General features: G+C 42.2%; 1 protein-coding gene across 19 annotated transcripts in view; it reads left to right on the forward strand.

Annotated features, from left to right (window-relative positions):
- Window positions 1–24,993, forward strand: part of ERC1 (ELKS/RAB6-interacting/CAST family member 1) — a 292,154-nt gene that overhangs the window by 93,481 nt on the left and 173,680 nt on the right. For 9 of the 19 annotated variants that reach the window (XM_053255867.1, XM_053255857.1, XM_053255862.1 and 6 more), the window contains 3 exons: window positions 2,190–2,225; window positions 13,801–13,994; window positions 22,401–22,412. In XM_053255867.1, the coding sequence (XP_053111842.1) occupies window positions 2,190–2,225; window positions 13,801–13,994; window positions 22,401–22,412 (242 nt within the window). The remainder of the gene's footprint in view (window positions 1–2,189; window positions 2,226–13,800; window positions 13,995–22,400; window positions 22,413–24,993) is intronic. The other 10 variants (XM_053255858.1, XM_053255865.1, XM_053255866.1 and 7 more) reach the window with 3 other exon arrangements.

Here is a 24,993-nt window from a genome sequence, read left to right on the forward strand (position 1 = left end):
GCCATTAGCATAGCAGTGTAGTTTCTCTTGGCCTTTTGTGATTCCCAGTAAAGCCACAAAGCATTCAGATAAAAATTGTAAAGGCTAGAATCTGACTCTCTGGAGACACTCAAACAAAAGCAAATGAAGCTGTCAGCAGATATGGAAAGAAGAAACCCTCAGAATGGCTACGAGGAGCATCAGCAGAAAAATACAAAGCGTTTCAATTTCCATCATTTGCATTGCTTGTTGTAAGCCATTTTGTGTGTCTGAGAAAAGCAAGCTAAAATCTTCTAAATATTGTAAACTGAGTTAATATTGAGAGCCTAGATACTTAACCTATAGCACTCCAAGAGCTATTTGAACTTTGATAATAGGACGTTTAAGGTCTTATTGTTTCCTAATTCATATTTCATTTAATTCTATTAGTACTGAAGTGTCGGAGATTAATAGCCCTCATGATGTTTCCGATGCTGAGCTGTACTACTTTAATTGCAAAACATGTGGAACAGCAACTGTTTGCTCCCTCACATGAAAAATTTGCACAAATATACTATATCAGAGAGAGGTTCTAGGTCTTCTCTGCCACTTGCCAGCTTTGAGCAGTGTATGTAGGATGGCTGGCAGTGTAGGGTAGCTGTGAATATTTACTGGAGACAGGTAAGAAAGTTTTTCTGTGCTTCAACTGAGCAGTAAGCCTACAAAAAGATCATATTTAAAAATGGAAATGGATTTCGGTAGATTTATTTTATATTTTGCTTGCACAATCTCAATGTGGGGAAACTCAAATTGACTATATAACATTTTAAAGCAGGCCTGCTCAACTTCAGCCCTCCTGCTGATGTTGGCCTGCAACTCCCATAATCCCTGGCTATTAGCCACTGTAGCTGGGGATTATGGGAGTTGTAGTCCAAAAACAACTGGGGTGGGGGGCAAGTTGAGCTGGCCTGTTTTAAAGCATGGTGAATCTGGTCAGTATATGGAAGGAATAGTTCTGCTGGTCAGTAAATTGCAGAAAACTCCAATTGTTCTACACTTGGAACATTACAAGGGTACACACAGTTTCCTCCAGTGAGGTTTGTATAGAAGAAATATAGCAACACCAGATAGTTCCTTCTGCTGACATCTTCCATCATGTTCATGCCAATGATAGTTTTGCAAGTTATTTGTCCAGCAGTGACAGTATTGATGCATTCTCACAAATTGAGTTTTTGAATGTTTAGAGCAGTATTCTTCATTGCAAGCCTCGGGAGCCAGTGGCAATGACCATCAACCTTAAGCGCGCCCCTTAACTGATTGTTTATTAAACCTGTTCAGAACTTTGACCAAAGCCAAATACTCCACATAGCATCCCTGGCATTGTCTGGAAGTGACTGTTTTCATTGCACAGTGCACTTTGCCCAGACCCAGTGGGGCGCCTTTAAGGTTAAATGCAGCCCTCTTGAACCCCAGTGCCATCTTTGATGGTGTGCATGGAGTTCTGTGAAGCATGGCTCTCCCTATAGTGCTTTCCCTATAGACCTGCATTGGGAAATCACATGGAAGAACTACACTTCCCAGCACTCTGTGCACACCTTCTCAGATGTCATTGGGGCTTGACAGGACACCTGACCCTGGAAAAAACACAGTGCAGAGGACAATGTGGTGGCAAATGGCTCTCGTATTGATGATGTTTTTGTGAAAGTGGGCCCCACTTGAAAAACAGTTACTCACTTAGGTTATAGTTCACTCATGTTTTCAGGCTGTTCTCCATATTCTATTGGGCTAGTACTTTTTAAATGGGAAAAATAAATGCATTAGGACACAAACGTTTTAATTGTACATATTCTGAAATGTTTATCAAAAGCATAAATTGGCACTGTTTTAATCTACTCAAGGCATTTTTTCACCTGAACAGCTTTTTAACTTCTAACTAAATTAGGTAAGTCATGCACAGCAATAGATTACCAAATCTTTGTTCGCTACCTGAAGAAAAACGTTCAGAAACTAAAACAGAAAAGCCACGAGCATGTGGAGGTATAAAACTAGTCTTCATTTCACTCTTACAGTATTAAAGCCTATATTTCAGATTTAATCCTAAATCTATGTTTACTTTTCTTAATTAATGTCTTTACATCTTTCTTTTGATTGTTTGCTTGTTACATCTTTTTCTCTCTCTCGCACTGTTCCTTTCCCCACTTCTTCCCTTCTTTTCCTGTCCTCCTTCTTAGCATCCTGAAGTCTTATTGAGTCACCCATCCAAGCCAGTAAGTGCCATGACAAACTGGAAAGCCCTTGCCAGCCCCATTTGGGTGTGTCTGTTCTGCATGTATATTCACTTGTGTCTATGTATTCCTGGCCAGCACACACATTATATTGGTGAGCTCTGTTGTAGTGATGGGGGTAAATTCGGGGGCAAATTTTTAGAGCAACCCTACTTTTAAACAGTTTAGGGAAATATTCGAATTTTCTTTTTCTTGCTTTTTTTTTTTTAACCTTTTGCTGCTTCTGTCCAAATTTCTTTTCCTTTTAGATAGTTCTCCTACCCCTCTGCTTTTCTGCTTAATTGCCTTTCTGGCCTGTGGTCTTCAACTCCATGTTAGTTATTCATGAAGTGTCATAGGAGTGTTGTAACAACCTTTACACAGAGCCTCATCTACCAGGATGTCCTATATCCTAGTTAATTTGGCACCCATGCAAGAGGATTGCTTGAACCTAAAACAATATATTGTTATCTTGAACAGCCTTGTTGAAATTAGTGGATTTTTTTTTGGTCAGGGAGGTAATGCAGAATGAAGTAATTTATGCAAATCACATTGTCAAACAAGCCTCATGCCCTACACTTCCATGTAAATATTTCATAGTATTTTATTGATTATAACTGTTTATATTATATCTGATATATTATTTTATATCAGTAGTATATCTGATCATAACTGTGAGTAGTAGAGAACTATTTTTATATGTTGTATCTAAATACAAGCTGTCTTTTCCACCGACCTCATTATTTTTAAAGTATTTATATACACCTTTTCAGTTAAAAAAACAAATCTGAGTGTTTTCCATAGCAAAAGGTTTAAGAAAATGGTTCCCTGTACCAAAACAACTCATATAAGAACATCCCTGCTGGATTAGGCCCAAAGCCTATCTAGTCCAGCATCCTGTTTCATACAGTGGCCCACCAGATGCCTCTGGGGAGCCCACAGGCAAGAGGTATGTGCATGCCCTCTGTCCTACTGTTGCTTCCCTGGAACTGGTATTGAGAGGCATTGTGCCTCTGAGGCTGGAGGTGGCCTACAGCCACCAGACTAGTAGCCATTGCTTGACCTGTTCTCTATGAATTTGTCTAAGCTTCTTTTAAAGCCATCCAAGCTGGTGGCCATCACCACATCCCGTGGCAAGGAGTTCCATAGATTAATTATGCGTTATTTGGAAAAAGTACTTCCTTTTGTGGAACTTTGTCAAAATCTTTTTGGAAGTCCTAGTATACTATATTAACCAGATCAACTTTGTCCACATGCCTATTGACACTCTCAAAGAACTCCAAAAGATTAGTGAGGCAAGACTTGCCCTTGCAGAGGCCATTCTGGTTCTACTTCAGCAAGGCCTGTTCTTCTATATGTTTAACAACTTGTCCTAAGTATGCTTTCCATCAGTTTACCACAGAAGTTAAGCTAATCGGACTGTAATTTTTCCGGATCCCCCCATGATCTCTTTTTTTAAAAATTAGCTACTTTCCCCTCACTTCAAATTGGTCTAATTCTTCAGCCTCCATGCCTGAGAAGCTCAGTTCCAGGGCAGGGATATGGTCAGTATCATCCGCTGTGAATACAGACGCAAAGAACTCATTCAGCTTCTCTGCAATCTGCTTATCCTCCTTTCACGCCTGCATCATCTAAGGGTCCACCTGTGTCCCTGGCAGGTTTTCTGCTTCTGATATATTTAAAGAAGTTTTTGTAATTCCCCTTGACACTTCTAAGTATTTGCTCTGAGGAGGTTTTCAGTGAATAGCTGCTTTGCAGCTGAAACTAGGTTATAAGCAGGCACCCTCGACTGGGAAACCACATCTCCTTAGGGAAATCAGCAGCAAGCAGGCTTCATAAGTAGCCAGCCACCCTACAGGTCGGCTTCATCAATCACAGTAATACTATTTGCAGTTCCGCATTTCAGCAGTCTCCTAATTTCCACCAGTGTTCCCTCCAAGGCATGCGCATGTGCACGCTCTCACAGGTTTTTTGATGTGCACTCAGTTAATTTTAAATCCCACTTAGGTTGAATCAGGAAGGCCCCACTCTGAATGTATGTGTGCACACACTGCCTTAATACTGCTGCCCAGAACAAAACTCATTCCTCACACAGATGAAAAAAAATTAAAGAGAACACTGATTGCCACTCAACCTCAATATCTGTGAATTAAAAAGGGTTAAAACCCATGTATCCACGTTTTCAGGATGGCCAGAAATGACCTTGGAGGTCATTTCCAGCCACCATTTTTATGAAAAGGAGCCATTTTATGACTCATTGGGTATTTTAAATTTTCCCCCAAGAAAAATCATGAAAAAAACTGTGGATTTGGGACTTTGTGGGGCAGGGGGCATTGCTGGACACACAGAGACCCGTAGGGCACTTTTTTCATCATTTTTAGGACCCCTTTTCATCATTTCCTCCCATATTTCCAGCCTCCACAAATATTTTGCATTGTCATGGAGGGACCACCATCTGGTTACGTTTGGACTCACAACCATGTCCACTACTGCAGGGCTGAGGGGCCTACTACGATGGCCTGCCCAAGAAGGTTATTGGATCCAATAGGATTCCAAGAAGCCTTGGAAGGATTTGGTGTTGGCTCTGCCAGTAATCCTGTTGATGTCTTGGTGGAGAATTGGAACAGTCAGCTCACCAGGGCAGTAGACACAATCGCTCCTAAGCATCATCTCCAACCCTTTTTGAAACTAGCCCCTTGGTATACAGAAGATCTGTGGGAGCTGAAGTGGCAAGGTAGATGATGGGAGCGCAAGTGGAGAAAGACTCAATTTTAATCTGACAGATAAAGTCATAGAACACATTTGAAGACCTATGCTCTAGCAATGTGTATGGCAAAGAAGCTATTCTTTTCTGCCTGTATTGTATCTGCAAGCTCACATCCAGTGGAATTGTTCAGGGTTTTGAAGGGGTTAGTACATGTCCCTCCTTCCCTGAGTCAGAATTTGAAGCCATCAATTACCCACTGTGCTGTTTTAAATGAGTTCTTTGTGGACAAAATATCTCGTATTCAGGCCAAATGACTCTGATCCCACAATTACTGCCATGTCTGAGGTGGAGGTGTCCAGCAACTCCTTTTATGTGCTTAGGCTGGATCAGTTCCAGTTTGTAACTCCTGAGGAGGTGGATAAGCTGCTTGGAGCAGCAATTATAGGCCTGTCTCCAGCCTTCCGTGGCTGGGCAACATATTTGAGAGGGTGGCGGCCTCTCAGCTGCAGGCAGTCTTGGAGGAAACAGATTATCTAGACCCCTTTCAAACTAGCTTTTGAGTGGGCTATGGGGTAGAGACTGCCTTGGTCGGCTCAGTGGATGATCTCCAATTAGAAATTGACAGAGGGAATGTGACTCTGTTGGTCCTGTTGGATCTCTCTGTGGCTTTTGATACTTTCGACCATAGTATCCTTCTGAAGCGTCTGAGAGAGTTGAGGGTATGAGGCATCGTTTTTTTGGTGGTCCCGCTTCTACTTTTTGGGCAGATTCCAGACGATGTCGCTTAGAGACTTTGCCCTTCGAAATGTGAACTTTTGTCTGTCATCATACAGGGCTCCATATTGTCTCCAGTGCTTTTTTAACATGTATATGAAAATGCTAGGAGAGACCATCAGGAGATTTGATGCAGGGTGTTATCAGTATGCTGATGACACACAAATCTGTTTCTCCTTGTCAACATCATCAGGAGAAGACATATCCTCCTTGAATGCCTGCCTGGAGGCAGTAATGTGTGGAATGAGGGATAAGAAACTGAGACTTAATACAGATAAGACAGAGGTACTTATTGTGCGGGGTTGGAACTCAGAAGATTATTTTGAGCTGCCCATTCTGGATGGGGTCACACTTTCCCAGAAGGAACAGGTGCGCAGTCTGGGAATGCTTCTGGATCCACACCTCTGCATGGTATCCCAGGTTGAGGCAATGGGCAGAGGTGCTTTTTATCAGCTTCTGCTGATACACCAGCTGTGTCTGTTTCTTATTTATTTATTTATTTATTTATTATTAGCATTTTCATACCGCCCTTCCAAAAGGCTCAGGGCGGTTTACATTAAAACACCATTAAAATCAATTAACAAAACAAAAATTATAAACTACATAAAATAATAATTAACAATTAAAACATCATAAAACACCAATTAAATAGCCAAAACAATTTAAAAACAAGTTTTAAAAAGCTGAGAAAGCTTGGTTAAAGAGATGCGTTATCAGTAGTTTCTTAAAAATTTTCAGAGATGGGGAGGCTCGTATCTTATTAGGGAGTGCATTCCACAATCTTGGGGCAGCAGCTGAGAAGGCCCGTCTCTGTGTAGCCACCAAACGAGTTGGCGGCAACTGGAGATGGACCTCCTCATATGACCTCAATGGCTCGTCTCTGTGTAGCCACCAAACAAGTTGGCGGCAACTGGAGACAGACCTCAAGTGACTGCAGTGGGCGGTGGGGCTCATAGCGAAGAAGACGCTCTCTTAAATACCCAGGTCCTAAGCCATTTAGGGCTTTATAAGTTATAACTAGCACTTCGTATTTTGCCCGGAAACCTATTGGCAGCCAGTGTAGCTCCATCAATAGAGGAGTAATGTGGTCTCTCCAAGATGACCCAGAGACCAACCTGGCTACTGCATTCTGAACCAACTGAAGTTTCCGGACTACGTACAAAGGCAGCCCCACGTAGAGTGCATTACAGAAGTCCAGTCTGGAGGTTACCAACAGATGTACCACTGTTTTGAGGTCATTGATCTCGAGAAACGGGCGCAGCTAGCGTATCAGCCGAAGCTGATAGAAAGCATCCCTGGCCACCGCCTCAAACTGAGAAACCAAGGAGAGACGTTGATCCAGAAGTACTCCCAGACTGCAAACCTGTTCCTTTTGGGGAAGTGTGACCCCATCTAGAACAGGCAGATCAAAATCGTCTCTAGAGTTCTGACCCCGCACAATAAGTACCTCTGTCTTATCTGGATTCAGCTTCAGTTTATTCTCCCTCATCCAGCCCATTACTGCTTCCAGGCAGGCATTTAGGGAGGATATGCCAACTCCTGAAGAAGCTGACATGGAGAAGTAGATCTGGGTGTCATCAGCATACTGGTAACACCCAGCTCCAAATCCCCTGATGATCTCTCCCAGCGGTTTCAGGTAGATGTTGTAAAGCACTGGAGAAAGTATGGAGCCTTGAGGCACACCATACTTAAGCTCAGATTTTGAAGAGCATCAATCTCCAATCGACACCATCTGAAATCTGTCTGAGGGGTAGGGGCGGAACCACTGTAAAACAGTGTCTCCCACCCCCGACACTCTCAGATGTTCCAGAAGGATACTATGGTCGATAGTATTGAAAGCCGCCGAGAGATCCAAAACGACCAACAGAGTCACACTTCCTCTGTCAATTCCCAATTGGAGATCATTCATCAGCCCGACCAAAGCAGTCTCCACCCCATAGCCCGCCTGAAAACCATTTTGAAATGGGTCTAGATAATCAGTTTCATCCAAGATGGACTGGAGCTGAGAGGCCACCACCCTCTCAATTATCTTGCCCAACCATGGGAGATTGGAAACAGATTAGATGAACCCCCTGAGAACAGGGTGAGTGGTACATATGTTGGTAACCTCCAGACTTGACTACTGCAATGCGCTCTATGTAGAGGTATATCTATATATACCTTTGTATATATTCGTGAAATTGCAGTTGATACAGAATGCAGTAGCCAGGTTGGTGCCCGGGTCATCTTGGGAAGACCATATTACTCCCATTCTAAAAGAGCTACAATGACTACCAATAGGTTTCTGGGCAAAATTCAATGCTGGTTATTACCTATAAACCCCTAACAGCTTAGGCCCTGGGCATTTGAGAACATCTTTGCCATGAGCCCTATCAGCTATTGAGATCATCTGGAAAGGTCCATCTGCAGCTGCCCCTAGATTTTTATTTTTGTGTGTCAATTTGTCTTATGTTGTAAACTGCCCAAAGACAGAAGTTTAGGGTGGTATACAAATTTGATAAATAAAACAATCCCCCCATTCCCATTGCCACAATGCCTCATTATCCACGGTGATGCAACAAGGAAGCAGCTTGCCTAGAGTGCAAGAGGCCATTAGTTCAAATCCCCACTGGTGTTCTGCCCAGACTGTGCCTTAGTCACTTATGTGCCCAGACTGTGCCTTGTAGTCACTTTTATTGGGCAGCAGCGATATAGGGAGATGCTGAAAGGCATCATCTCATACTGCGCGGGAGGAGGCACTGGTAAACCACTCCTGTATTCTACCAAGGAAATCACATGGAATGTGATCGCTAGGAGTCAAAACCAACTTGATGGCACTATATATAAAAATGCTAAGGTGGTCCATGGCTAATCTCAGGTGGCATGTAGCACATCTTGCGACAGTTCCGGTGAGAGAGAAGGCACAGAATGCTCAGTGGATGATGGAGGGCCAAAGAAAGAGCAGGCATCACAGGAGCAGTAGCCCAGGTTGCCTCTAACCGCCGACCTCCATCACCCTACTGAGTCTCCTCACAAGGACGACAGCCAGGGCGGAAGAGCGCACAGAGGGACGTCTGTGTAGGCCAGACAGAAAGCCCCAGCTTGGCTGTCCTCACAGCGAATGGAGGGCCAAAGAAAGAGCAGGCATCGCGGTGGCCCAGGTTGCCTCCAACTGCCGGCCTCAGTCGCCCTACTGAGTCTCTTTGCTAGGAGGACGGCTGTCCATGTAGGCTGGATGGGAAGCCCTGGCTCGTACATCGTTCTCACGAGGAGATTTGGCGGGGTGTCAGAGGTTGGCGGTGGGGAGGTCTCATCTGGTTGGAATTCCACATTAATAAGGCAAAGAACAGCAACTGAGGAGCCAAGACCTTTCCCATTGCCCCCCTCTTTTGCAGTTACATTTGTCTCAATATAATTTTCTGCAAAATATAGTTTTACAGAGCAGCGTGACACTTCTTCTTAACAAAAGCCTTGAATTTTAGCACACATTTCAGCATCAGCAGAAATGATCACAAACTCTAAATTGCTTTTGATGTTTGATACTAAAACAAACTGCTTATTTACAGTAATAGTAATATAAATTATTTCAAGTAGTTCCTCTGTGTCACAATGTCTGTTGAAAAACTGATCAGATCAGAAAAGGAAAGTATGAAGAGATGTTCAGTAAGGTCACTAATTGATTTGCCCTGACGAAGTTGCTTTTGGGGTGGGGTGTGGTGGAAACAAGCTGTTTATTAGACAGGAAATACCTTCCATCTTTTTTTAAGGGACACTTAATATATTTGAACATTTTAAAAAAATATTACCATCTAGTGATGTGTTTATTACCATCTAGTGATGTATATATATAAGGCAGTATAAAAATATGATAAATAAAACTGAGTAAAATGAGTAAAACTCAGTAAAATTTTACTGAGTAAAAACTCGTAAAACTGAGTCCATGATTTTTATTTATTTCATTTATTAAATATATTTTAATATTGCCCGCTACCAAAGTCTCTAAGTAGTTTACAATAACAAAAAGAAACACAAATTAACTCATTTAAAATGTATGTAAAATGAACAGTTAAAACAATCAATAAAATTCAACTAAAACATAAACTAAAAAACTTCAGCTAAAGCGCTTGGCTGAAGAGATGTGTCTTCAGTTGTTTCCTAAAAGCCCTCAGGGATGGAGCAACTCTAATCTCAGCAGGAAGTATGTTCCACAGCCCTGGGGCAACTACAGAGCAAGTTCACCTCTGAGTTGCCACCAGACGAGCCAGTGACACTCAGACAAGCCTCGCCTAGTTATCGTAATAGGTGGCAAGGTTCGTAACAAAGAATTGTTGGGCCCAAGCTGTTAAGGGCTTTATAGGTGATAACTAGCTCTTTGTATTTTGCCCAGAAACTTGTTGTCAGCCAGTGTAGTTTTTTCAAAACATGAGTGATATGGTTGCTTCGGGACAACGTGGAGACCAACCTGCTGGCAGCATTCTACACGAATGGCAGTTTCTGGACTACATACAAAGGCAGTCCCACATAGAGTACATTGCAGTAGTCAATGACCAGCACGTGCACCACTGTCTTATGATCACACTCTTCCAAGAAAGGGCACAACTGGCATATCAGCCGAAGCTGATAAAAAGCACTCCTGGCCACCGCCTCCACCTGAGATATCAGAGAGAGAGTTGGGTCCAGAAGTACTCACAAACTGTGAACCTGTTCCTTCTGGGTGAGTGTAACCCCATCTAGAATGGGTAGATCTATCCCATCTCCTGAGTTGCAGCTTGCTACAGTGAGCATCTCTATCTTGTTTGGATTCAGCCTCAGTTTATCCGTCATCCAGCCCATTGTCGCCTCCAGGCAAGCATTTAGGGAAGTTATGCCATTATGTGATGGAGCTGACATGTAGATTCGGGTGTCGTCGGCATACTGAGAGCACCCTGCACCAAATCCCCTGATGATCTCTCCCAGCAGTTTCATGTAGATATTTAAAAGCATTGGAGACAAAATGAAGCCCTGAGGAACAAGCTTATATTTTATTGAACACATTCAATTAAAACCTGCTTTTCTATGTAAAAGAATTAACTGGAGCAAATGTAACTTTTGATGTTAAACATTATAAATGTGATGCAGTAGCTGATAGGGAAGGAGGATAATTTCAGGCAATGTCCAACTAATCAAAAAGAGTTATTGAAACTTAATTTGGGGTGGGTGGGGGGTCTATAGCAGATCCTGGAGTATATGTACAGAAAATTTTGAAGCTTGTATTCATTTCTGGATCATGTGGGTACAAAATTAGCATGGGTAGATGCACTAAATCTGTGGCATTAATTCTATAGCCATGTTTTCCCAAAATGGTGGACATATCTGTGGATATGTTATGAACATGTCCAAGTAGAAAACTGATTGCAGTAGCAAAATACACTTTTAGAGTCTAATACTTGTGAATACAGGTGGGGATGAGAGCTCCCCCACAAATTCCTTTCAGAAAGAAAACTAGCATATCACATAAAAGGCTATACTGGAGACCAGTGTTCCCTCTAAGGCGTGCGCACATGCTTGCCCTCACAAGTTTTTTGATGTCCACTCAGTTAATTTTAGATCCCGCTCAGGTTTAATCAGGAAGGTCCCATCTGAATGCATGTGTGCGCACACTGACTTGATACTGCCGCCCAGAACAAAACTCGTTCCACACAGAGATGGAAAAAAATTAGAGAGAACACTGCTGGAAACTGTTTCCCTGATTGCTCATTTTCTGTATGGAAGCTTTTTACATAGGCGAAGTGACTGTGCACACATACCCTCGTGCATATGTATTTCTTTTATCATTCTCTAAATGTCATCTTTACCTCCTCCTTTCTGTCTTTCATTTATTGGATTGCTTCTCTCTTCTGAGGGCCAAACTAGATGAGACGTTGCCACACCATCTGGCCCTGCATGTTTGTTTTTTAAAACCTAAATCTCAGTGGTGGGAGCATATTGGGACTGGAGTGGTGGGGTTTTTAACCCCATTTAATCCCCTTTCAGCCATGAAGCTCACTGGGTGACTCTGGACCAGTCATGTATCTCTTAGCCTAACCTACCTTTCAGGGTTGTTGTGAGGATAAACATAACCATGTACTCTGCTCTGGGCTCGTTAGAGGAAGAGCAGGATGTAAATGGGTGGGTTTTTTTAGAGAACACCTTTCATTCCTGCCGTGGTGCTTATTCAAATTGGAGAGTAGCATGGCTGCGGTTTGCCTCAGAAGGAAAGCTTCCATTGACTCCAGGGGGAATGTCCCTCGCATGGGAAGTAGCAGCCATGTCATGCCATGCCATGCCATGCCATGCGCTCCCCCCCCCCCATCCAGCTTCTAACTGGTTGGAAAGAGCAAGAAAGTTAACCCCTTCCTAGCTGCTGTTCTGATAGACCCCCTTGGCTCACACTTATATGTTTGATTAAAAAAAAACAACAACCTACCGCTATGCATGGTCAAATGACGTGTGACGCTTCATCTAGTTAATTCTTAGCAGCCAGCCGATCCAACCTTTGACAGATTTTTGGCTTAGTTTTCGTTGCTGAACAAATTGTCCATATTCTGAGTAATAGGGTACTGCCCATGCAATGTGTGCAGCCAGCATGATGTTTGGGCCAGGATTCAACCCTTTCCCACACATACACAGGGAAAGGCTATAGGTCCTTCCCACGGTGCACTTCATGGAGTACTGTTCTAGGGGCCTACGTATGGAATGGGCAGCTGGAAAGTACCTGTGCATTGCTGGGATGCCACCTTTGGTACTTTGGGTCTCCCCCTTGGTCTCGTACAGGGATGCAAGACAAGTTGATACTCTCCACTTCTACTGGGAGCAGTACTTAGGTGTTGATGGCGGGGGAAAGATGGGAGGAGAAATTGTTATAGAACAGGGTACACAAGTTACATTGGGATCTACTGGTAGATCTCTGGGTGATCTACTCTATTTCAGCAAGGGCTTTTTTACTCCCAGTTGTTAAGCGACAGCAACAACAAAAGACTGCCCACCCCTCTAAATTAGGCTGCTGAAACCAGAAAAGCTTGTGGGGGGAAACAGGTAGTGGTTTTTGTGTATGAAAAGACTGAGCTCAGTCCTGGTTACTGGAAATAAATTCCTAGGCTGAGCACATGCCCAGATGAGCCTTGTTTCTTAATTTTAAATGTCTGTAGGTATGTACCTATGGTTGGATTTACCTTTTTAAAAGTAGACCCAGAAAGGTTGAAGTTGCTCACTTCTGATTTGAGAGCCTTTTTTAAAAAAACACTACTATTTTTCTGCTTGACATAGTCTAGATTGTGAGGGGAGGAAACCCAAATCCGGTCTCTCTGTAATAAGTAACCTCGTAGTGGAGAAGTAACTTGCCTAGCGAGCAAGAGATTGCCAGTTTGAATCTCTGCTGGTATGTTCCCCAGACTATGGGAAACACCTATATCAGGCAGCAGTGATATAGGAAGATGCTGAAAGGCATTATCTCATACTGCGCGGGAGATGGAAATGGTAAACCCCTCCTGTAGTCTACCAAAGAAAATCACAGGGCTCTGTGGTCGCCAGGAGTCAACACTGACTTGATGGTACAACTTTACTCAACTTTAGTTTCTAAGAACATAGGATGATGTCTTATACTGAGTGAGACCACTGGCCCAAGTAGTTCAGTATTGTCTACACAGACTGGCATCAACTTTTCCAAGGTTTAAGGCAGGATTCTTTCCCAGCCCTGCCCAGAGATGCCACGGATTGATCCTGGGACCTTCTGAGCTACAGCCCCATCCCCAAAGGTGGCATACATAGGTCTCCCATCCAGGCACTGGCCACACCAAGACCTGCTTAGCTTCAGCAAAATGAATGTATTGTGTGCCCTTAGGCCATGTTCTGGGACAGCACCCATCTGCCCCATGTGAATATGAGTATATGTTTTAGAGCAAGCTTCTCAGACAATAACTCAGGGGAAGATCTCCTTGTCCTGTTCTGGCCTTCCCAGAAACGTCTGACAAAGTGCTGTCAAACAGGATACTTGATTAGATGGACCTGTTTAATATAGCTGGAGGTTATGTTTCTTCATTGGAGCTGTATATTTCCTATTATGGATGTGAAAGGTAACTCTTGGGGTACTCTTTTGTGCAGGCTCATGAAGCAGCCTTGGAGGCTAGGGCCAGTCCAGAGAAGAGTGACCGATTTCAGCAATTGGAGAGAGAAGTGGCACTATTCCGGGAAGAATCCAGTAAGGCTCAAGCCGAAGTGGATCGTCTGCTGGAGATCCTAAAAGAGATGGAAAATGAGAAGAATGATAAAGATAAGAAGATAGCAGAACTAGAAAGGTGAGGAGGAAATGAGATTTTAGGGGAGCATCATGTTAGAACAAGCAGGGATCCGTTTTTCAGCTTCTTGCCTCTTTAAGTTATGTGAGGGATTTTTAAAAAATTTGGTTTAAGTTTTAGAATACTGTGCAGTTTGCTGGCTGTTGAGAAACATCACTTTTCTTCAGAGGCTGTGTGTTAGGGATATGCCCTAATCGTTTTGGGGTCTCTTTGAAGAGACGCTGAAATGATTCAGCTCCCTGCAGCCAAAATGTTTCAGCACGGAGTGAAAGGTTCCCTTAAGAGGCAGCAGGCAGGTCCTACCTGCCCCTCCTGCGAGCCTCCACTGCTCCATCGCAGCGCTGTACTCCGTAAAGTTCTGCCATGACAGCAGCAGCCCATGCTGCTGTCTCCTTTAAGGTGCCTGCCACAGCAGCGAGATGCTGCTCCCAGCATCCCTCACATGGCATCGACATGCAGCAAGGCAACAGCAGAACGGGCAGCTGCTGTCACGGTAGAACTTTACAGAGTATAGCGACACAGTGGAGCAGCATAGGCTCACAGGAGGGGCAGGTAGTACCTGCTTGTCTCCTCCTAAGGTAACCCCTCCCCACCCCCTGGGATATGCCCAAAGTATTTTGTGTACATCCCTGCTGTGTCTATAGTAGGAACAAAAGTCCACTGAAGTCACATTCAGTTGGAGGGGAAATGCTGAATATTCAAGATCGAAGTTTTTGCAAACCATTTTAAATTGCATATATGCTTATCTGACCCCGGCAAATTTACACTAGGTACTTGTAATATGGTTGCTGCAGATTATATTCAGCATCTTTAATATGCACTTTGATCTAAGGACTAATTCTGTGTATGTGAGAAGATGACGTGTCCAGATCCGATTGGAGAGTACTACTTTATGGCTTTGGGACAGGATTTTCATCTCTGTGTTACTTTCTTAGTGGTGTGGTTACCCCTTAAACCCATATTTTTATTTTTATTTTAAAACCCATATTTTTCTGCTAAGTGCAGTTGGTCATGGAGGAGGGGGGAAGTCATGGAAACACTTTCCCTGATTTCCATTCAAAATAGTATTAGCCGTTTAAAAGATTTTTGCAATTTTAAGCCACTGTGTGTGTGTGTGTGTGTGTGTGTGTGTGTGTGTGTGTGTGTGTATAACACACACAACAGTTTGACCTACTGTTGCCTTGAACGGTATATTATGGAAGTGCCTCACTTGGCATTCCTTCTTGGTAGTGCATTAATTTTTCCTCTTTTGCCAAAATGAGTTTCCTTGACATTTTTTCATATGGATTCAACTGCACTGTGTCAAATGCCAGGAAAATCACATAGATTGAGACCACCACCTGTGCAGAATTTTCCTTGGTGGATTTATTAATCTTGGAAATGAGATGGCTGCATGGGATGGCCCAGCACCGATGCCATTTTCATTTGGCTGATGTTTTAATGTTGTTAAATGGAGAATGTGTAAATAGTTATGGACAAAGTTTGTTGAAGCTGCTGGTAAAGAATTCCACCCAAAGCTCTGGAGAGTAACCCCTGAAAGGGAATACTTTGTGCAAATTGGACCTACACTTGCAAATACTTGATCTTTCACCCTTTCGTTGTCTCCTTCTATGCTATGTAGAATCTAGTCAAATGTGCCAAAACAATTTTCTCAACTCGTTAGGAAAAACACTGGTAACTTGACTATAGTGAAACCACTCCACTGGATGACCTCCTCAGATTTGCTCATTGGATAGCATTTATTCTTGTTTGGTTAGAACAGTAAAGTTTTGCAAGTTAATTTTCATTCTTCTCTCCCCCTGCCCCCAAGCCCATGATTCCAAATAAAACCTTAAGAGAACTTTTCCATGAATTGTATTCTGATGGTCATTTTAAAAAGAAATAAATCTTTCCTTTATATTTTCATTCCAAAATGTCTGCTGGGACAATTGAAGTAGAAATATAAACATTTTAGACTTTTCTTTGAACTGAATTTGTCAGATTTGTACCATCATCTCCCAAGTCTAATTGTCTCCACCATCTCATTCTTTTCCAACCCCAGTCTCTTGTCAATCTGTATTCTTGCCAATATGTCTTCCTGGCTTTTTTTTCAACATCAAACTGACCATGTTACAGTCAGAACTTCTAATCTTTATCTCCACACTTTCACTGTTTAGGAAGATTGTTTATTTCCCTTGCCAAAAAGGCTTAAGCCCTTTGGGTAATCAATGAATGTTTCCTCTCCTCCTCCTCCTCACGTTAAACTGATGATCAAATCCTGCCACGTCTGTCTTCTCCGCTTACCTACAGAGAGAACAATTTTGTGTGTGCTGATCTTCTGGAGAATGATAATCAGGGCCATATGTAAATATTCCTTCCCTTGAAGATACCCTGCAGTCATGAATGATGGCTGGAATTTGTGGCGCTCTAGTTGCTATTAAAGAGAAGCCCATACCACTTTGTTTGTATGAAAACTATATTATGGTTGAGCTCTACCTTTGCTCATTCTCATCTGGCCAATTTGGAAATGGTGGAAAAAGAAAAATCACTGCCTCTTACTTTTGCAAAACGTAATTGATTTTGCATGATTTTGAAATAGTCTTGTTCATGATATTTATAAAGGCAGGTTCAGAGGCAGTATGCTTCTGAATACCAGTTACTGGGGAGCAACAGTGGGAGAGGACTGCTGCATTCATGTCTTGTTTGTGGACTTCCCAGAGGCATCTGTTTGTCCCCTGTGGAACAATATATACTAGGTTAGATTTTTTTTTTAATGTGGTGTTAAGCATATTTCTGATTAAGCGAATTTCTGATTTAGTACTACTCATGCAGTTGTCCGCCCAAGTTAGTACATTCAACAGAGTGATTTGTTGGCAAAAGTAACTTTTAGTAAACCGAAGCCTCTGTTGTTGCCTCTACTGTAGGCTGTCACTTTATAAATGGAGAGAGGAAAAAGAAATGAATTGAGGGTGCAAAGTCCTCGCGTAGCTATTTCCCAGGAATAAAAGGGAACCAGTGGCGGGGAAGTGGTAGAAGATGGTCAGGTAGCAGGTTCAGAAAAAAACAACAACCACAATATTCAAGGGAACTGAGTTAGAGACTAATTCTTATGTCTTTTAAATCTGGTTAAAACTCTTTAGTAAGTTCATTCTCAAAAATTCACTCGATTTGTAAGTGACTTTCTTATGCAGTTTCACTCACATGTAAGAAGACTGGCTGTCCCCGTCCTACTAAATACTTGCTCTCTGTATTGTCATCCCATAATCATCTAATGTTTCACTTGATGTTTCTTTTGTGTCTTTCCTCTCTGTCTTTTCTGGCTCTCTTGGGTTGTTTTATATGTGTGGTTTCTGTGGCCATGCCTTTTCTCAGAAAGCACGCTTCGCACAGACTGTCCTCCCCCTACCAGGTGGCTGTCCTTGCACGCCAGCCTGTAGGGGGGTTTGTATGGGACTTTTTAGGAAAGTGAGTTTTTGGGTTTTTTTTACAAGGCTATTGTTTCTTGCTAGTGGAATGCTGCTTCCTGCTAACTGGCTGCCATTTCTGCTGGATTTGCTGTAGTTAATATGTGTATGTATGTGCATTAATTGCATTTTAACAAAGCTTCAGGCCCTGGCTAGTAAAATATGCTGGTGTCAAATTCTCACCTTGATCTTCTCCCACTTTCTTATTTCCCTCTTCCACGATTGTGTTTCTGCGAGCTTCTCAACTAGAACACCAGGATGTTCAGATGTTTCAATGTCTGGGGGTTTGGTGCTCTTCAATCCCTGATTTTTGTCTTCTAGTATAAAAGGAAACCTGCTGTGTTTAAATAAAACCAGAATGGAAAAAGTTAAAAATAGCACAACTCCAAAATAACTTACTTTGTGCACTTTTCCATTCTCTTCAGGGTGTCTATCTTCCTTCAGGGAAGAGCTTTTGATAGCTAATCCCTTCATTGACTCATTGCTATATGTCACCATGGGCACAGTATGCTGTGAGAAGCTATAGCCAAAGGGGAGACACACTTGGAGATCTTTGGTGTCTGGCCATAATATATAATTGGAACTGCTTAGTAAATAAATTCTTAAAATACAAAGACAAATAATCTTGATTATTGCAGCTCTTACTTCACCAGAAATGAATCTTTTAGCTATCAGATGCTCAGCTGTGCATAATATAAATTGTTGATCCTAGTATGGTTTAACCTCATTTGTTGGAGAAATATGAATTAATACAATGCTGTCACTGGGGATTTAAAAACAACTGTTTCAAGATTTAAAGAGGAAGGGCACCTTTTTTGCTTCTCTTCTGAGTAAGTCTGGCTATGGTATCAGACTAAAAAAAGAGTAATTATTCCTCTCATCTTTGAACCGTTCTTCCCTGATACCAGGAAAAGAATTCCAGTATCTCAACACTGAGCAAATTGAATTTCTGTGCTGCTTAGACAGTGTTTAAGGAAAGTGGTGGTGGTAGGGAGAACTGTATCCTAGTGCAATGGCATGTTGGCTGCTAGGTAATAATCTTCTATGACAAGAAAAATGAAATAAAAGGCACTCCTATACATGCAGTTCACCAAATGCAACAAAAGGCGGTTCACCCAGAGTTAGAGGAATAGACTAACATTTCTCTTTTTCTGTAATGCTTATGCCATAATAGAGAGTTCTCCTCCAAGACAGAGGAGAGCTGGTCTTGTGGTAGCAAGCTTGACTTGTTGCCTTAGCTAAGCAAAGTCCACCCTGGTTGCATATGAATGGGAGACTAGAAGTGTGAGCACTGTAAGATATTCCCCTCAGGGGATGGAGCTGCTCTGGGAAGAGTAGAAGGTTCCAAGTTCTCTCCCTGGCTTTTCCAAGATAGGGCTGAGCGAGATTCCTGCCTGCAGCCTTGGAGAAGCCGCTGCCAGTCTGTGAAGACGATACTGAGCTAGATAGACCAATGGTCTGACTCAGTATATGGCAGCTTCCTATGTTCCTGCAGTCATAATATAGAGATTAATTATCTCCTAATTCAACCAAAAGAAATGCAAAAGGTAACTCCAAGACAATTCCATCGAGGATCGCTAGAGAGCTGATGTGTAAGAGCCAGCGTGGTGTAGTGGTTAGAGTGCTGGACTAGGACCGGGGAGATCCGAGTTCAAATCCCCATTCAGCCCTGAGACTTGCTGGGTGACTCTGGGCCAGCCACTTCTCTCTCAGCCTAACCTACTTCACAGAGTTGTTGTGAGGAGAAACTCAAGTATGTAGTACACTGCTCTGGGCTCCTTGGAGGAAGAGCGGGATATAAATGTACATAAATAAATAAATAAATAAATAAAAATACTATTATATCTGCCAGTAGTCAGACAGAAAACGAGTTAACTTTAATCAATTATTGCAGTTCATAGTAATCTGCTTTGCATTTTGGGAAGATCCCCTCTCATGAGAAACTCAAAAATTTCCTGGGTTTAAAGGAACTTTTGTGCTCCCAGTGTAGCAAAGTAATGAGCATATGTCAATAAATGGAATTGCTAGCCTGAGAGTAGGCTCCTGCTTAAGCAATATGCTTATTAAATATATACCTCTACATACCTTCACTTTGAAATACAGTAGTGAAATGATCTGAAATTTTGGAGCTTTGCTCATATCTTATCTAGAAATGTCTTAGCACCTCCAGTGTACAATTGTTGCTTCATATGTAGAATACTGTGTCAAAGATACAAACTTCTTGAAGCTTGGAAGAGGGACTGCTTTTGGATGTTGTAAGGAATGCAGGTTGCATGTGCGCTTGGAGAAAAATGGTTGCTTGCAAGAATGGTTGCATTATGTAAAGTGACATGTCTTGTTCTATCTGATTCTGCTTGCATAAGCTTGCTTAACTTGAGAAAGTAGCTTGCTTTTTGTATTTTAAGTCAATTTCACTGATGTAAGCTTTCTAAAGGTTGTACATATTAACTGTTCCAAGAGTGTATCCCCACCACTCTACAGTTTTAAGCACTTTATAAAAGTATAAAGCAACCAATACTGAGCTTTTGACTAGTGTTTATTGAATTGTCAAGCTTCTGATGCTTGCTAAGTTTTTTTTCTTGCCACCTGTCAAGTTGATATTGATACCAAATCTTGTGCAACTAATACAGGTAACATTTCTCTTCTCTGTTACCATCAACATTTAAACTAAATCAAGCATCTTATTAGGTATTTCTTGGCCTGTTCCTTAAGCTGGTGCTGGTGGAAAAGAGGATATTTCTACTGTTGTTCAGAGTGAGGGAAGTTCAGAAATATCCATCAGAACTAGACTTATCCTGCTTTATTGCTCTTTCATGAATTCAGTTTTCTTTTCCCCAACCCTTACTGAGATTACAAAGTAAATAAAAACTATTGCAGACTTATATTAGCCCAAAATGAATAGATTCTGAACCTACATGAACAGCATTTATTTACAGAGATACTTTAAAATCCATTTGCTTTTCTATTCTGACTATATCCAAATGTGACAATTTGCCCCTTGATTATTTTATGCAGACTTGAGTGACATTGTTACATGTAGATCAGTTGGCATCTGCCATCTTCCCAACTATATATCTTTGAAACTGCAGTCTTCAGTTTTGAACTTGGTCTTGTTGGCATTTTAAATTGAATGAAACCGCTTTGAAATGAAGTATACCCACTTGAGATTAGAGTGTGGTCATTAGAAACTATATTGACTGTGTCCAAATCAACTAAGGGCTTTAGCTATAACATCTAAAATGAATGGTGCAGTTAACGCAATTACTATAACAGAGCCTTACTTTAAAGCAGGCCTGCACAACATAAGGCCCAGGGGCCGGATTCAGCCTGCTGGGACTATTTTACTGGTCCTCAGGTATCCTGCAGCAACAGAGGAACTGGAAACTGCCTTCTAGCGCCATCCTATGCATTTTTTCTCAGAAATATGTTCCATGGTGTACCCAGTGAAGCTTCTTCCCATGTAGGCATGCCTAGGATTGCAGCCTGAAAGCAATGACAACTTAGGGAGAGGAGAAGACTTGGCATTTGTTTGGGGCTGGAATGCACTCCAGGGGCCCCACTGATAGAGAAATGACAGGACCCATTTTCTGGCCACTGTCCTTGTTTAAAACTATGGGTCCATTGACAGGGGGAATAGAGCCACAAGTAACGAATACTATTTTTAATTTTAATGTAATAATGTGCTAAAAATTGACCTCTGCCCCTGCAAACCAAGTTGTAGATGGTTCTGGCCCACTAGGGCATTTGAGTTGTGCAGCCCTGCTTTAAAGGATACTAGTAGGCTTAAGCTGGCTACCAATTATATATGGCAGAAAGCTCTTGAGTAGTACTGAGTAAAAGAATAAAAAATCAGTAACATTAATCAGTACATGTATTTACCAATAAATCAATATTCTGTTGATTATTTCTAGTGTGTGACTGAGGTATTAAAAAAGAGCAGTAAATTTAACATGTCGACTAAACTGTCTTGAGCATTTAAAAGCTTTTGTGAGTGATCTGCCTGCAGTATAATGGTGGAGGGAACTTGCAGAAGACTGAAGATCACCTCCCCAGGGGTGTAGAGGAGGGTGTGGGTTAAAATGATAACTGTGACTACTATTAAAAAAGAACTCAAAGCTTTTTTGACTTTATTTTATTTGTGCATCTTAAATTTATCAGTGAAATTGACCATGGGTATGTTTAATAGCAGGGTATTGGAATTTAACACGAAAAGGGCAATAATGAACTCATGAGGCCGCTGGCTGTGCAGTAATCTCCAACAGTTAGTCTTTAGCACGCCTGCTGCTCATTGATGTTGGAGAGAACTGTTTAGAAGTAGCATGTTCATTATTGTTTTTTAGATTGCACCTCATTGTAGCTGACTTCGGACAGCAACCTTATGAAAACTACTTTTCTTATGTGCATGTAGGGTTCATTCAAAACTATGGAAGACATCTTGATTTTCTTAAAGCCGTATGAGCAATGTGTTTGAAAGATTGTTTTTGCTTAATTTTGGCCTTCTCCTTAAGTTAATTAAGATGCTCCGTTGGGATTCACTTTAAACTTGAGAGGGAGACAGTCTGAAGAAAGTTGTCAGGATTCCCAGAATTGCACCTTGTTAACATCTGTATTTCATAAAAGATATCTTCAAACAGTAGAGAGTTGCTTTCCAAGTGCAATCCTTAAAAAGCTGACTTACACTATTGCTCCAAGAAAAAAAATTGTAATCAAGATTTGAGAGCAATTTCTCTATGTAGAATGGTGTAATCTAATTAGGTGGTTCTTTTTGTTGACGGGAAGCTTACCAAAATGGTGGGGTTTGACTGAAAGATCCTTGTCTGTCTGTCTTTCTCATCTTGCTCTCTAATGTCATGCTACTCCTTTGTCACTTTTATTGATGTGTTAACTGGAGTATATTCTCTCATTAACCTTTCTCTAACTTTCTCTTTCACATTTTCTACCCTGGATTTGCTGCTTGCCTCAGCCTCACCTCAAGGTCAGTATGCTAATTTAAGGGTTTTATTAGACTGGTGCATCTAAGCTTGAAGTTTTGAAACAGTAAAACTCAATTTTCTTCAGGAGAAGTGGGATGCGAAATCTTTGTCTGATAACTTCTGGACTACTAGGGGCTTTGAACTACTGAAAGAACTATGAATAATGTTTTATAACACAAAACCAGATTGTCCTGATGCGAGTTGTATATTTAGAGACTAACAGTGAAGCGCTGTAGCTCAGTAGTAGAACACGTATTATGCATGCAGAAGGTCTCAGGGCAAGGCAAGACTTGTCTAAAACCCTGTAGCCCTGCTGCCAGTCAGTCTAGACAACACTGAGCAGGGTGGACCAGTAGTCTGTCTTGGTATAAAGCATCTTCATATTTTTGTAGATATGTTCATGCTCATCGTGATGATAGGCAGGGAAGAATAGGACTGACTTGCTTCATCCCACAGTTCTTCATATTGTATCCTGTGTCTCACCTCATAAAGGTAATTTGCCACCATCTGCCTGGTGGTGAGGATGATAGTAATGGTGAGCCAATGAAGGGCTTGCCTCTGGCTTGCACCATACCTGTTCGGCCAGTGCAGTCATGTCAGTCTGGCAGGCATTTTGGAGAAACATGTCCTCTGAGTGTTGTCATTGGGAGCTCTGTCATGACAGCCGGGAGCTTCCCAACAACTGGAAGCATTGAAAAGCCCCCTGCTCTCTCGTAGTGGAACTCCATGGATATCTGACATGTGTTGGATGCACATCCCTCCCTCCCCTCCTCCTCCATTTTGGAGAGTCTAAGTGGGGGCAGGAGACAGGCTGTACAACGTCCTCTTCTCTCCATGGGAGCACTCAACCAGCCACCTTCCGTGGCTTCTTTTTAAAAGGCATTCTTTTTTGCTTCAGTATTCCCTTTTAGGTACCCGAGTGGTATGGGTGGTTCTGGGATTCATAGGTTTTTTTCTTCTTCCCATGGCACGCATGCGTGCGCGCACACACAAACACACACACACACAGGACAGATGGGAGGGACCAGCATGGCCCACCCCAACAATCTCGCTGTAGGATCAGGTCAGGCTGGAACCTAACATTTTGGGCCATTCACAGGCCTAGTATCTGTATTCACTAGGACTTACATCATGTGTCTATTAGAGATGTGCACGGAACCAGTTCGGAGGCCCATCTCTGAACTGGTTTTTCAGAGGCGGGGGGCATACCTTTAAGGGTGGGGGAGGGTGCCCTTACTCCTCCCACTGCGTTTCCCCTGCTGGCGTTCCATTCAAAAAGTCTCCGTCGGGGCAGCAGTGTACCTCCCTGCTGCCCCAGTGTCCTCCTCAGCCGGAAGTAAAAGAAGGTACCCAGTGCGATGTGCACGCGCATGTCAGGCAGGCACGCGAGCATGACTTAAGTGTGCATGAGCCCGGCATGCGTGCACACACTGGGTACTTTGTTTTACTTCTAGCTGAGGAGGACACCAGGAAGGCAGGGAGGTATGCTGCTGCTCCAACTGAGACTTTTTAAATGGAGCATTGGCCAATATAAGTTTCTGCCCCTGAATCCTGATCTGTTCTCATAAAGACCCATTTCTTCAGTCCTGAAGGTGGTTAGCCTCTTCGAATATGCTTGCTACTGGGAGACCAGACATACTGGTTGAGCTTCTTACATCTTTATGTGCTCTCAGTCCTTGATAGCAAAGTCTTTGTGCAAGACCATTTGTGACCGATCAATTGTGTGAAGGGAATAAATTAACTGATTGTACATTTATCAATGATGATTATTTGGGACAAAACTCTGTTCTGAATACTTGTACTATGGCTGCAGGGGCAGGCAAAGTGCTGCTTTTGTGGGGAGATATACATTTAGGGATTTGTTTAGAGCTGAGCAATTCTTTCAAAGGTGGTGGTTTGTGTAATGTTGGATGTTTCCTAAATTTTTGAATATCTAGAATATAGTTCTAATCCAGGATTGTATTGTGTGCTATTGTCCAAAAGACAACTTTGGATGTTTTACCATGGTTGCACATGTTTCTTTTTTGTAAGTTGCAAAATAATGGAAAGGAAGTTATTAAAGTTCCAAAAATATTTGTATAAGCAAACTTACAACAAAAGCCTGTGTTGAGCTATTGATCAGCATCCCCACTGGTAATAACTCCACTTACCCATATACAGAGGAGGATAAACTCGGGAAGCAAAAATAACAGTAACACTACCTGATTTCATCACCTCTAGTGGGAGAAAAATTAGAAACACATTGTTACAGTAATTCATATCCTGTGTGTGCCATAGAACCCGAGAAAATTCAGCATGTGGCTTTATTAATGCCATATGGGGGAAGATGGTGAAACATGGAAGACAGGACTGGCAAATCCCAGTGTTCTGCTAGCCAGGTATGATTCCAGTAAGGACTGAAATACTCTGAAGCAAAAGACCATAAAGGATAGGGTTTAAAAAAAAATCCAAACAAAACAGTGCTTTAATTTCATATTGGGTAAGGAGCCAGCAGGAAAGCGATCTTATCGCATTTCACCAGCTAGACATGAGCAATACTGAACATGTGTTCGCCCTAAAGGCATATGCCAGAAGCTTGCAGTG

The sequence above is a fragment of the Hemicordylus capensis genome, chromosome 5, assembly GCF_027244095.1.
Source record: "Hemicordylus capensis ecotype Gifberg chromosome 5, rHemCap1.1.pri, whole genome shotgun sequence".
NCBI classification, from domain to species: domain Eukaryota; kingdom Metazoa; phylum Chordata; class Lepidosauria; order Squamata; family Cordylidae; genus Hemicordylus; species Hemicordylus capensis.